This window comes from Chenopodium quinoa, unplaced genomic scaffold (assembly GCF_001683475.1).
Source record: "Chenopodium quinoa cultivar QQ74 unplaced genomic scaffold, ASM168347v1, whole genome shotgun sequence".
NCBI classification, from domain to species: Eukaryota; Viridiplantae; Streptophyta; class Magnoliopsida; order Caryophyllales; family Amaranthaceae; genus Chenopodium; species Chenopodium quinoa.
The window spans coordinates 265,867-280,586 of NW_018744066.1; the positions used below are offsets into that span (position 1 = coordinate 265,867).

The window sequence follows — 14,720 nt, forward strand, 5'->3', positions numbered from 1 at the left end:
AGACTTTAATTTTGGAAAATTTGGACTTTTTTTTCGCCCTGGAATAAAAATTGTCTAAATGTTTACCGAGGTCTCTAATATCATTCAGGAGACCAATTGGATAGGTGGAATTATCCAATTTGCCTTTAAACGACCAATTTACCGGTTTACAACTTGCACTGTTTTCATTAATTCAAGCCTACCACGAACATTTATGACAACATATAATGATCATATATGGATCCAAAAGACATTATAAGACCCCGAGATGTATCCCCTAAAATCTGGACCCCAAATTATTCGAAATTTCTCAAAAAACGTGGATATTAGCCTTCAATTTTGGACACCGTACCAAACTTCAAAATTTTCTCAAAAATCTTATGGTTTTTCGACACCGTACCAAACTTCAAAATTTTCTCAAAAAACGTGGATATAAGGTTCCAAACGACATTATATGACCCTGAGATGTATCTCCTATTTCTTAAGGCTTTTCGACACCGGGCCCGAAACCTTCAAAATTACTCAAAAGCGTGGATATTAGCCATCAATTTTGGAATTTTTTGACTTATTTTCACCCGAATATAAAACATTTCCGAAATGTTTACCTTGGTACCTAATACTCCAGGCGTCCAATTGGGTGGGTGAAACTATCCAATTTGCCTTTTAACCATGGTTTGAAAATGCGGTTTCAGTCGCTATCGCGTATACGGTCGCGTGATTCGGTGACGTAATTGAATCGTTGATCGCGGAACGTGCGCAGTTTTCACATAAATTTATTTTATGGTTATTAAGAATAAGATTATAATGACTTTTCTCATTATATTTGAAAAAATTATATTTCTTTAATACTATAACTGTTTTTACTATTCCGTAAGAGCCCTTGGTATTACTAATTATTAATGGGGCGACTGTTTTATACTTTTAAGGGGATAAAGGGTGGTGGGTCACGTGATAAAGGAAATAAAAAAAGAGGTAGAGAGGGTGTGGAAGCCACATGTTTTTTTGAGATAGCTGGTGGGGTCAGATTTCAAAGTAAAAGTTACCCCATCCCCTTCTTGCCATACTGACTCCACTCCCAACCACACAATATTTTTTTAAATTTTTTTTAAGCTAGCTACAAAATAACAACTTTCATGGAGAAGTCGAAAACTCGCCGGAAAAGTACCAAAAATCTTTACCTTGGCCGATTCATGATTATTTCGGTTGTATCGGGCGATTTGGTTTGAATATGCGTTGTATTTCAATGAACCGCCCCAAAACACTATACTCGGTTCAATAAAATTGAAATTCGTTACGATTCGCCCGATACGAGTTGAAACGACCGCATTTTAATACAATGCTTTAAACCGCTAGTTTACCAGTTTATAACTTGCACCGATGTCATTAACTCAAACCTACCACGAACATTTATGACAACATAAAATGATCATATATGGTTCCAAACGACATAATATGACCCGAGATGTATTACCTAGAATTTCAATATTTTTCGACACCGGGCCTTGAAACCTCCAAAATTTTGCAAAATGCGTGGACATTAGACTTCAATTTTGAAAATTTTCGACTTTTATTCGCCCGGAAATAAAAATTGTCGTAATGTTTACAATGGTCCCTAATACCCTTCCGGAGTACTTAGCTGGGTGGAACCATTTAATTTGCCTTTAAACGGCCGATGTACCGGTTTACAACTTGCACCGGTTTCATTAACACAAACCTACCACGTACATTTATGGCAACAAATAATGATCATATATGGTTCCAAATGACATTATATGACCACGAAATGTACTCCCTAAATTATTTTGAAGACTTTTCGACACCGGGCCCCAAAACCTCCAAAATATCTATAAAAGCGTGGATATTTGACTTCAATTTTGGAATTTTTTACTTTTTTTCGCCCGAAATAAAAATTGCTGAAATGTTTACCATGGTTCTAAAACGCTCCGGGAGTCCAATTGGGTGGGTGGAACCATCCAATTTGCCTTTAAACGACCAATTTACCGGTTTACAGGTTGCACCGATTTCATTAACTCAAGCCTACCGCGAACATTTATGACAACAAATAATGATCATATATGGATCCAAACGGCATTATATGACTCCGAGATGAATTCCGTAAAATCTCAAGGTTTTTCGACACCGTACCTAACTTCAAATATTTCTCAAAAAGTGTGTATATAAGTTTTTAATTTTGAAATTTTTGACTTTTTTTCGCTCGGAAATAAAAATTGCCGAAATGTTTACTATGGTCCTAATACCCTCCGAGAGTCCAATAGGGTTGGTGTAACCATCCAATTTGCATTAAAACAACCAATTTACCGGTTTACAACTTGCACTGATTTCATTAACTCAAGCCTACCACGATCATTATCTCATTACCAACATGCCAAGGAATAAGGTTTATAACGCTCACTCTTTTGATCTCACACATCGATCAAATAATCTTTCACAAACTAATCGATAATATCTCAACAATGGCACGTGTTCCCAAATAATAGAACAATTCGATTCATAAAGTATCTCGTAGGGCAATTAAACTAATATCCAATATAATACTCCACATTAGAAACCCTAAAACCTTAATAAAACAATACTCCCTATAGAAACAATATTAAAAAACCCTAGAAATTATAACACAAACAATTAATACGACAATTAAATTATATATCACGACATATTAACCAATATACATACGAAACTTGATCATATAAATAACGAATTGTAAAATTGCACAGAATAGTACGAAATGTAATACAAATATCTCCAATAAAAGTTTCGTGTGATTACCTTTCACAGACTTAAAACCTCAAACAATAAAAACCCAAGATGATTTGTTTGACGAGGATCACACTATACAATTTCATGAATAAGAGATGCATACTCATGCAAAAAAAAATATAGGAGTTGACTTTGATTTTAGATAATATGATCGATGATTTGCTTCACAAAACATACAGAAAGTTCACGAAAGAATTTTTTGTGAAAATTAGATTAGCAATAGAGAATAAAGTTAGAGTACATGGAGGCAAAGCTGAAAATAATTAGGGTATAAATAATATTTATAGTTTTGTAAATAAAAAGTCCTACTAGATATTAATAGGGTTTAAAACACTTTATGAACTAATAAAAATATGAGATAAGGAAAGTTATAAAATAAACTATTTTTTATAAAAAATATTATATAAAATCATAAAATATTCGGGTTTCACAGTCTACCCCCTTAAAACAAGTTTCGTCCGATATGTGTTCCCTAAAAATATTATATAAAATCATAAAATATTCGGGTTTCACAGGAAGGACGAAACTTAAAGTAAGGAAAATTCGGGTATTACAATATGACTCCGAAATGCGTTCCCTAAAATTTCAAGACTTTTCGACACCGGACCTAAACCTCAAAATTTCTCAAAAGGTGATATTGACTTTAATTTTATTTTCTAACTTTTTTCGAAAATAAAAATTGCCGTAATGTTTATCATGGTCACTAATACGCTCTGGTAGTCTAATTGGGTTGGTGAAACCATCAAATTTGCCTTTAAACGACCAATTTACCGATTTACAATTTGTACGGATTTCCTTAACTCAAGCCTACTACGAACATTTATTACAACATATAATGATCATGTATCGTTCCAAACGGCATTATATGACCCCGAGAAGTATCCCCTTAAATATTAATACTTTTCTATATTGGACTCTCAAACCTTCAAAATTTCTCAAAAAGCGTGGATTTTGAATTTTATTTATTTATTTTTGGCTAGAAATGAAAATTGCCGAAATGTTTACCATAGTCTCTAATACCCTCCGGAAGTCCAATTAAGTGGGTGAAACCATCCAATTTGCCTTTAAACGACCAATTTGCCGTTTTACAACTTGGACCGATTTCATTTATTCAAGCCTACCACGAACATTTATGACAACAAATAATGATCATATATGGTTCCAAATGGCATTATATGACCCCGAGATGTATCCCATAGAATTTCAAGACTTTTCAACACCGGGTACAAAACCTCAAAAATTTCTCAAAAAACGTGAATATTAGCCTTTAATTTTTGAATTTTTTTTACTTTTTTTCGCCCTGAAATAAAAATTGCCGAAATTTTAACCATGGTTCCTAATATCCTCCGGGAGTCCAATTGGGTGGGTGGAACTATCCAATTTGCCTTTAAACAGCCAATTTAGAAATTTATATGTTGCACCAATTTCATTTACTCAAACCTACCACCAATATATATGACAACATATAATGATCATATAAGGTTCCAAACGGCATTATATGACGCCGAGATGTATTCCCTTAAATCTTGTGGTTTTTCGGCATCGTACCTAACCTCAAAATTTTCTCAAAAATCGTGGATATAAGCCTTCAATTTTGGAATTATTTGACTTTTTTCGTCCGTAAATAAAAATTGGCGAAATTTTTACCATGTTCCTAATACCCATTGGGAGTCCAATAGGGTTGGTGGAATCATCTAATCTGCCTTAATACCGCCAATATAGTTACCGGTTTACAACTTGCACGGATTTCCTTAAGTCAAGCCTGCTACGAACATTTATCACAACATATAATGATCATATATGGTTCCAAACGACATTATATGACCCCGAGAAGTATCCCCTTAAATATTAATGCTCGAAACCTTCAAAATTTCTCAAAAAAACGTGGATATTAGCCTTAAATTTTGAATTTTATTTATTTTTTTGGCTAGAAATAAAAATTGCCGATATGTTTACCATGGTCTCTAATACCCTCCGGGAGTCCAATTCGGTGGGTGGAACCATCCAATTTGCCTTTAAACGACCAATATGCCGTTTTACAACTCTCACCGATTTCATAAATTAAAGCCTACCACGAACATTTATGACAACAAATAATGATTTTATATGGTTCCAAATGGCATTATATGACCCCGAGATGTTTTTCATAGAATTTCAAAACTTTTCAACACCGGGCCCCGAAACCTCAAAAATTTCTCAAAAAGCGTGAATATTAGCCTTCAATTTTGGAATTTTTATTTACTTTTTTTAGCCCTGAAATACATATTGCCGAAATTTTTAACCCTGGTTCCTAATACCCTCCGCGGGTGGGTAGAACCATCCAATTTTCCTTTAAACAACCAATTTAGTGATTTATATATCTAACACGAATTTCATCAACTCAAGCCTACCACGAACATTTATGACAACATATAATTGATCATATAAGGTTCCAAACGGCATTATATGACGCTGAGATGTATACCCTAAAATCTTGTTTTTCGGCACCGTACCAAACCTCAAAAATTTCTCAAAAAGCGTGGATATGAGCCTTCAAATTTGGAATTATGACTTTTTTCGATTGCTGAAATTTTTACCATGGTGCCTAATACCCTCCGGGAGTCCAATAAGGTTAATGGAACCATCCAATCTGCCTTAATAAGACCAATTTAGTTATCGGTTTTCAACTTGAACGAATTTCCTTGACTCAAGCCTACTACGAACATTTATCACAACAAATGATGATCATTTATGGTTCCAAACGGCATTATATGACCCTGGGAGTATCCCCTAAAATATTAATGCTTTTCTATACCAGACCCCGAAACCTTCAAAATTTCTAAAAAAGCGTGGATATTAGCCTTGAATTTTGATTTTTTTTTTTTTTTTGGCTAGAAATAAAAATTGCAAAAATGTTTACCATGGTCTCTAATTACCGTCCGGGAGTCCAATTGGGTGGGTGGAACCATCCAATTTGCCTTTAAGCGACCAATTTGCCGTTTTACAACTTGGACCGATTTCATTAATTCAAGTTTACCACGAACATTTATGACAACAAATAATGATCATATATGGTTTCAAATGGCATTATATGAACCCGAGATGGTTCCCATAGAATTTCAAGACTTTTCGACACCGGGCCGCGAAACCTTTAAAATTTCTCAAAAAACGTGGATATTAGCCTTCATTTTTTGGAATTCTTTGACTTTTTTCGCCCTGAAATAAAAATTGCCGAAATTTTTACCATGGTTCCTAATACCCTCCGGGAGTCCAATTGGGTGTGTGGAACCATCTAATTTGCCTTTAAAAATCCAATTTAGCGATTTACAACTTGCACCAATTTCATTATCTCAAGCCTACCACGAACATTAATGACAACATATAATAATCATATAAGGTTCCAAACGACATTATATGACGCCGAGATGTATTCCCTAAAATCTTGTGGTTTTTCAATACCGTACCAAACTTCAAAAATTTCTCAAAAAGCGTGTATATAAGGCTTCAATTTTGGAATTATCTGACTTTTTTCGTCCGGAAATAAAAATTAGCGAAATTTTTACCATGGTCCCTGATGCCCTCCGGAGTTTAATAGGGTTAATGGAACTATCCAATCGGCCTTAATACAACCAATTTAGTTACCATTTTACAACTTGCACGGATTTCCTTAACTCAAGCCTGCTACGAACATTTATCATAACATATAATGATCATACATGGTTCCAAACGGCATTATATGATCCCGAGAAGTATCCCCTTCAATATTAATACTTTTCTATACCGTACCTCGAAACCTTCAAAATTTCTCAAAAAGCGTGGATATTAGCCTTGAATTTTGAATTTTTTTTATTTGTTTTGGCTAGAAATAAAAATTGTCAAACTGTTTACCATGGTCTTTAATATTCCCCGGGAATCCAATTGGGTGGGTGGAATCATCCGATTTGCCTATAAACGACCAATTTGCCGTTTTACAACTTGGACTGATTTCATTAATTTAAGTTTACCACGGACATTTATGACAACAAATAATGATCATATATGGTTCCAAATGGCATTATATGACCTCGAGATGTTTCCCGTATAATTTCAATACTTTTCAACACTGGGCCCCGAAACCTCAAAAATTTCTCAAAAAACGTGTATATTAGCCTTCAATTTTGGAATTTTTTGACTTTTTTTCGCCCTGAAATAAAAATTGCCGAAATTTTTACTATAGTTCCTAATACCGCTCGGGAGTCAAACTGGGTGGGTGGAACCTTTCCATTTGCCTTTTAACAGCCAATTTAACAATTTTCAACTTGCAAAAATTTCATTATCTCAAGCCCACCACGAACATTTATGACAACCTATAAGGTTCCAAACGACATTATATGACGCCGAGATGTATTCCCTTAAATCTAGTGGTTTTCAACACCGTACCAAACTTCAAAAATTTCTCAAAATGCGTGGATATAAGCCTTCAATTTTGGAATTATTTGACTTATTTCGACCGGAAATAAAAATTGGCGAAATTTTTACCATGGTCTTTAATACCCTCCGGGAGTCCAATAGGGTTAATGGAACCATCCTATCTGCCTTAATACCGCCAATTTAGTTACCGGTTTACAACTTGCACGGATTTCCTTAACTCAAGCCTTCTACGAACATTTATCACAACATATAATGATCATACATGGTTCCAAACGACATTATATGGCCCCAAGAAGTATCCCCTTCAATATTAATACTTTTCTATACCGTACCCCGAAACCTTCAAAATGTCTAAATAAGCGTGGATATTAGCCTTTAATTTTGAATTTTTTTTTATTTTTTTGTGCTATAAATAAAAATTGCCGAAATGTTTACCATGGTCTCTAATACCCTCTGGGAGTCCAATTGGGTGGGTGGAACCATCCAATTTTCCTTTAAACGACCAATTTGCCGTTTTACAACCTGGACCGAGTGCATTAAATCAAGCCTACCATGAACATTTATGACAACAAATAATGATCATATATGGTTCCAAATGGCATTATATGCCCCGAGATGTTTCTCATTGAATTTCCAGACTTTTCTTCACCGGGCTCGAATCCTCAAAAAATTTTCATAAAGCGTGAATATTAGCCTTTAATTTTGGAATTTTTTTGACTTTTTTTCGCCCTGAAATAAAAATTGCCGAAATTTTTACCATGGTTCCTAATACCATCTGTGAGTCCAATTGGGTGTGTGGAACCATGCAATTTGCCTTTAAATAGCCAATTTAGCGATTTACATCTTGCACCAATTTCATTAACTCAAGCCTACCACGAACATTTATGACAACATATAATGATCATATAAGGTTCCAAAAGGCATTATATGACGCCGAGATGTATTCCCATCTTATGGTTTTTCGACACGGTACCAAACTTCAAAAATTTCTCAAAAAACGTCGATATAAGCCTTCAATTTTTAATTTATTTGACCTTTTTCGTCCGGAAATAAAAATTGGCGAAATTTTTACCATGGTCTCAATATCCTCCGGGAGTCCAATAGGGTTGGTGGAATCATCCAATCTGCCTTAATATCATCAATTTAGTTATCGGTTTACAACTTGCACGGATTTCCTTAACTCAAGCCTGTTACGAACATTTATTACAACATATAATGATCATATATGGTTCCAAATGGCATTATATGACCCCGAGATGTTTCCCATAGAATTTCAAGTCTTTTCGACATCGGGACCCGAAACCTCAAAAATTTCTTAAAAAGCGTGGATATTAGTCTTCAATTTTGGAATTTATTTACTTTTTTTCGCCCTGACATAAAAATTGCCGAAATTTTTACCATGGTTCCCTATGCCCTACGGAAGTTCAATTGGTTGGTTGGATCTATCCAATTTGCCTTTAAACAGCCAATTTAGCGATTTACAACTTGCACCTATTTTATTAATTCAAGCCCACCACGAACATTTATGACAACATATAATGATCATATAAGGTTCTAGTCGGCATTATATGACGCCGAGATGTATTCCCTAAAATCTTATGGTTTTTCGACACCGTACCAAACTTCAAAAATTTCTCAAAAAGCGTGGATATAAACCTTCAATTTTGGAATTATTTGATTTTTTTCTTCCAGAAATAAAAATTGCTGAAATTTTTACCATGGTCCCTAATACCTTCCGAGAGTCCAATACGGTTGATGGAACCATCTAATCTGCCTTAATACGGCCAATTTAGTTATCGGTTTACAACTTTCACGAATTTCCTTAACTCAAGCCTGCTACGAACATTTATCACAATATATAATAATCATATTTGGTTCGAAACGGCATTTTATGACCCCGAGAAGTATCCCTTTAAATATTAATTCTTTTCTATACCAGACCTGAAATCTTCAAGATTTCTCAAAAAGCGTGGATTAACCTTGAATTTTGAATTTTGATTTTTTTTTTTTTTGCTAGAGATAAAAATTACCGAAATGTTTACTATGGTCTCTAATACCCTCCGGGAGTCCAATTGGATGGGTGGAACCATCCAATTTGTCTTTAAACGACCAATTTTCCGTTTTACAATTTGCACCGATTTCATTAATTCAAGCCTACCACGAATATTTATGACAACAAATAATAATCATATATGGTTCCAAATGGCATTATATGACGCCGAGATGTATTCCCTAAAATTTTATGGTTTTTCGACTCCGTACCAAACTTTAAAAATTTCTCAAAAAGCGTGGATATAAGCTTTCAATTTTGGAATTATTTGACTTTTTCCGTTCGGAAATAAAAATTTCCGAAATTTTTACCATGGTCCCTAATACCCTCCGGGAGTCCAATAGGGTTGGTGGAACCATCCAATCTGACTTAATACGACCAATTTAGTTACCGATTTACAGCTTGCACAGATTTCGTTAACTCAAGCCTATTACGAACCTTTATCACAACATATAATGATCATAAATGATTCCAAACGGCAATATGTGACCCCGAGAAATATCCCCTTAAATATTAATACTTTTCTATACCGGACCTCGAAACCTTCAAAATTTCTCAAAAAGCGTGGATATTAGCTAGAATTTTGACTTTTTTTTAATTTTTTTTTTTTACTGGAAATAAAAATTGCTGAATTGTTTACCATGGTCTCTAATACCCTCAAGGAGTCCAATTGGTTGGGTGGAACCATCTAATTTGCCTTTATACGACCAATTTGTTGTTTACAACATGCACCGATTTCATTAATTCAAGCCTACCACGAACATTTATGACAACAAATAATGGTCATATATGGTTCCAAATGGCATTATATGATCCCGAGATGTATCTCATAGAATTTCAAGACTTTTCGACACCGGCCCAAAAACCTCTAAATTTTCTCAAAAAGCGTGGATATTAGCCTTCGATTTTGGAATTTTTTGTCTTCTTTTCACCCGGAAATGAATATTGCCGATTATTTACCATGGTCCCTAATACCCTTCGGGAGTCTAATTGGTTGTGGAACCATTCAATTTGCCTTTAAACAACAAATTTAGCGATTTACAACTTGCACCAATTTACCGGTTTACAACGTCCAATTTAATTAACTTGCACCAAACTCGACTTGAACCGAATTTGACCCAAACCCGTTTTAATCCGTCAAAACCCGAATTTAACCCGACTTGTTACTAACCTGACCTGAATTCTACCCAATCCGTTCCTAACCCGACCCGAATTCTACCCGATCCGTTCCTAACCCGACCCGAAATCAACCTGACTTGTTATTGACTTGACCCAAATTCAACCCGACTTGTTATTGACTCAACCCGAATTTTGCCATACCTATTACTTACCCAACCCAAAAATTTAACCTGATCTATTACTAACCCGACTCGAAATTAACTAGACTTGTTATTGACCCGACCTAAATTCAACCCATATTGTTTCTAACCCGATTTTAAATCACCTTAAATGCAATTTAGACCATCTTATTATTGTTGATCAAAGCATTTTGTCTTTGGAGGCCAAGTCGGTTCAGGCCAACAAAAGAAAGGAGCATCATCCTCAAAATTAAGAGTTAAATTTAGTATATATTTGTTGTATGGTTATAGGAGATAATTATCTTTTTAAATTATAGACTATAGTTTCCTAGTATATTTCCATATATATTATAATCAAAGGAAGTAATTAGCTTGATAAAAATGATAATTATTTATTTATATTTATTTGAACGGCTTGAACCCGAATATGACTTGGGAAATGACCCGACCTGATTGTAACCTGCAAATTATTAACTTGAACATAACCCGACTTGAATCCGAGAATGACCCGACTTGGAAATGACCCAACCTGATTATAACCCGCAAATTATTGACTTGAACCAAACCCAAGTTGAACCCGAGAATGACCCGACTTGAAAATGACCCGACCTGATTATAATTCGCAAATTATTGACTTGAACCGAACCCGACGCAAACTTGAGAATAACCTGACCTGATTCTAACCCGAAAATTACTGAATTGAAGCGAACCCGACTCGAACCTGAGAATTACCAAAACCGACCTATTGTTCACTGACCCGAATGTAACCCGACCTGTTATTAACCCGACCTAACCCCGTCCCTAACCCGATAAGAAGTATGACCCGGCGTGACCCGACTCAAGCATGGCCCTTTCCAAACCCGACCCGCGTAGGTTATGGAATTAATTTGAATTGACGCGACCTGAATTGACCCGACCCACTCTTACCCAACCCAAACCCGACCCGTTTACCTGAATTGACAGCTCTACTTCCATAATTCTTTATGCTCCTTTTTTGGGCAGATGAGAAGAGGTGGATGGGGAATTGTCATGGGAATCTTTTGGAACTTGCAAGAGGATTCATTTGATATTTATATTATTATATTAAGTGATTTATTCCCTATATTATTTTTAACTTTCTTGGTTGCATGAAGATGGTTATGTAAGATTGTTGGAGATAGAATTCCATCAGTGATGGCCTTATATGAGATAATAATATAATATGGGTTTTGGTTGACATATATCTTTGGGCAAGTAGTGGGAACTAATAATGGTAAGTCCCATATACATACTTACCAACAAGTATGTATATTAAGTGTTTTTGTGTTCTAGAATTTTGGTAGTTAGACAATGAGTTACATTGAAATGAGATATAGGGAGAATGAGTAATATAGTTGGAGATTATTTGATTATGTATTCTTTCGGCATGACCATTATACTCTCATCATCCATAAATAATTGTCACATAAACTATCATAATAAAGGGTTTATTATGAACCCACTGAACTAAACAAATAGTTGTGTCCCTTCCTCCCTCTCCCCCTCACTTATTTCATATGAGGGCGTCATGGAGTATCCTATTTTAATCTGTTACTATTGGACTGACAACTTCTTATGGACATACCAAAATAGCATGCAACTTATGTCTCCTGACACAGGATATGTCACTTCCTCTCTTTCTCCCCCTTACTCATTTACATGAGGGTGTCATGGAGTATTCTAATTGTCTCTCTTACTTTTTTTATTAACTTACTTCTTATGGGCATACCAAAATAGCGTGCGGTTTATATCTCCAGACAGGCAGAAACAGCACGTACTATGTATCCGAGTGTATAAAAATGGTGTTATGTATTGCTTTTGGTAGCTGCTAGCTCTCCCATTGGTTTGTATCCGGGTGTATAAAAATGGTGTTATTTACTGCTTTTGGTAGCTGCTAGCTCTCCCATTGGTTTGTTGGTTGAGTATTGAACCCTCTAGCTCCAAGTCCTGACAGTTTTTTATTCTAGGAAAAAACATTTATATATCATTAATAATTTTAATTATATACAAGAATAAAAAATAAAAATAAAATAGAGGGCATACCCTCTAAGTTCCAAAGGCAAGGAGCCAAGGAATCATTTTAAGAAGGCTCCCTCAGTCTAGGCCAAGGGGCGAACACCACACTTCATCACAATCATCTAACATCAAATTTATACTACAAACAGTCATTTAAATTACTAGACCATTCAACATGTTCTTGTTTACATATACAGGGACTAAACTTTTGATTTTCTTAGAAGCAATTTTCATTACTTTTCTGATGACAACTTCAGGACAAACGGCTGACATTGAATTTTGGAATCTCCTCTCTCTTTGCAATTTTTTCCACCTGCGTTGATTTGCTGTAGAGTCTTGTTGATGTAGTCAATCTCGTCCTAGTTTAACTCTTATTTGTAGATTCATTGATCAAGTTGTGGATTGCATTTGTTTCTTATACTGTTATATGCTTTGCATCAGGTTAACATCTATCCTGCTGTTAAGGCGCCTATTGAGTTTTCTACTCAGGTAACTTTCCTGTTTATAATTGTAATTATAATATCACATATAAACACTCAATTATTTTTGGCCTAAGGTTTTGTTGTGTCGGTGATCTGTTTCCTGCATTATATTGAAACTTGGAACTTTTTATGAGGCAAGTAAATAGTGTTTGATAATTCTTTTTTAGTCTTCTGTTGCTTGTGTCCTTGCGCAATCAATCTTAATCATTCCTTAAATACACTCATTTTTTCTGTTGCTTTCATCCTTGTGTGATAAAAGAACACCTCCGCCTCTCCCCACACTCAGTTTTAGTCTCCTGTTGCTTGCATCAGTGTGCAATTAAGATATCGTCTCTAGCATATTCTTGTACTTGAATTATTTCCAAATTAATTATTATTGGCTATGCTCCCTGGAGCATGTATGTCTTGGATAGTGTATGAGCTTCCTTTATTGCTTCATTTGTAAGCTTTAGTTACTCTTGGTTTTCACATCCAAAAAAAGCAAAAGGAGCCTTTTGGCTTTTTGGGGTGCGTTGCTGTGTGTCTTTTCGGATGAGTCATAAGACTCAAAGCACTGAACCTTTTTGTAAATACTTTGTTATGTAAGCACTACATATTCTTGGGACCACAGTTATTTATGGCACTGACGGTGACCAATTGGTGGCACTTCGATTTGGGGCATCTCTATGTGCTGTGGCATTAAGTAAACTATGTAGGATAGCTAATTAGCTACAATTGAGGAGGCAACTCGTCTGTGCAATTTGGTTGGCATGTATCATGTTTTAACAAAATTATGAAACATTAGACTTTTATATCAATGTTCCCCCCTCCCCCCCTTCTTAGAGGGTAATTTCCTTTTCCCAAAATTTATCTGATTGACTGATGTGAAGCGTGTTTCAACTTTACAGGTTACTTCAGGGGACTATATTTTGTGGAATACATTGGGTAAATGCCCTTCTGCTGCCATGCCTACTGCTTGAGCAAGGACTGAACCTCAACTGCTCTTTTAACCTACCATACTTGGCGAAGTTGCTCGTGGCTTACTGGGCGAGTTCTAATGCATGTATACAGTCGAAGGAGAGATTTACTTGGGATTAATCAATTTTGTTGTGGTACAATGAAAAGTTGTATATTCTGGCAATTGCCGCTGATGACTAGCGACTAATGAGAAATCTTTGCTCTCTGATCTTACTTACAGGAACCCCTTGTTTATGACAATGCAAGGATAATTTTGTACAGCTAATTTGGGCATCCGGGGAAATCCACGCAAGTCCCAAAAGTGCCTTCTCATATTCTTGAGAAAGTGAAGAAATAAAAGGACATTTTTCCTTTTTTTTTTTTTTTTTTTTTTTTTTTTTTTTTTTTTTTTTTTTTTTTCTAAAATCGTCTTATTTTTCAATTAGTGGTTCATGGAGGCGGATGTACTATGCGCATGATACATTCGTTCAAAAAAAAAAAAGCGAAAAGAACCTTGTATAAGATATGTAAAGAATATTTTACTTAAAGTGAAAAGAACATTGAGTTATAGTGAAAAGAACATGATATATAATTGTAAAGAACAAATATCTAAAGTGAAAAGAACATATTGTCAAAATATAATGAATGTAATAAAAGAACATAAAAGATATTTTTAAAAAAATAAAGCTGTTAATTAACAATAAGCTTGACTCTATTTTATAAAGAATACACTGATAAATAATATTCTTTATCTCCGTGTTGTTTGATTGTTAG

General features: G+C 35.0%; 1 protein-coding gene across 1 annotated transcript in view; it reads left to right on the plus strand.

Annotated features, from left to right (window-relative positions):
* Positions 1-14,323, plus strand: part of LOC110690848 (AP-5 complex subunit mu-like) — a 29,025-nt gene extending 14,702 nt beyond the window's left edge. Inside the window, exons 7-8 of the mRNA XM_021867733.1 lie at positions 12,970-13,017; positions 13,898-14,323. Coding sequence (XP_021723425.1) covers positions 12,970-13,017; positions 13,898-13,969 — 120 coding nt within the window. The 3' untranslated portion in view covers positions 13,970-14,323. The remainder of the gene's footprint in view (positions 1-12,969; positions 13,018-13,897) is intronic.
* Positions 14,324-14,720: the final 397 nt, after the last annotated feature.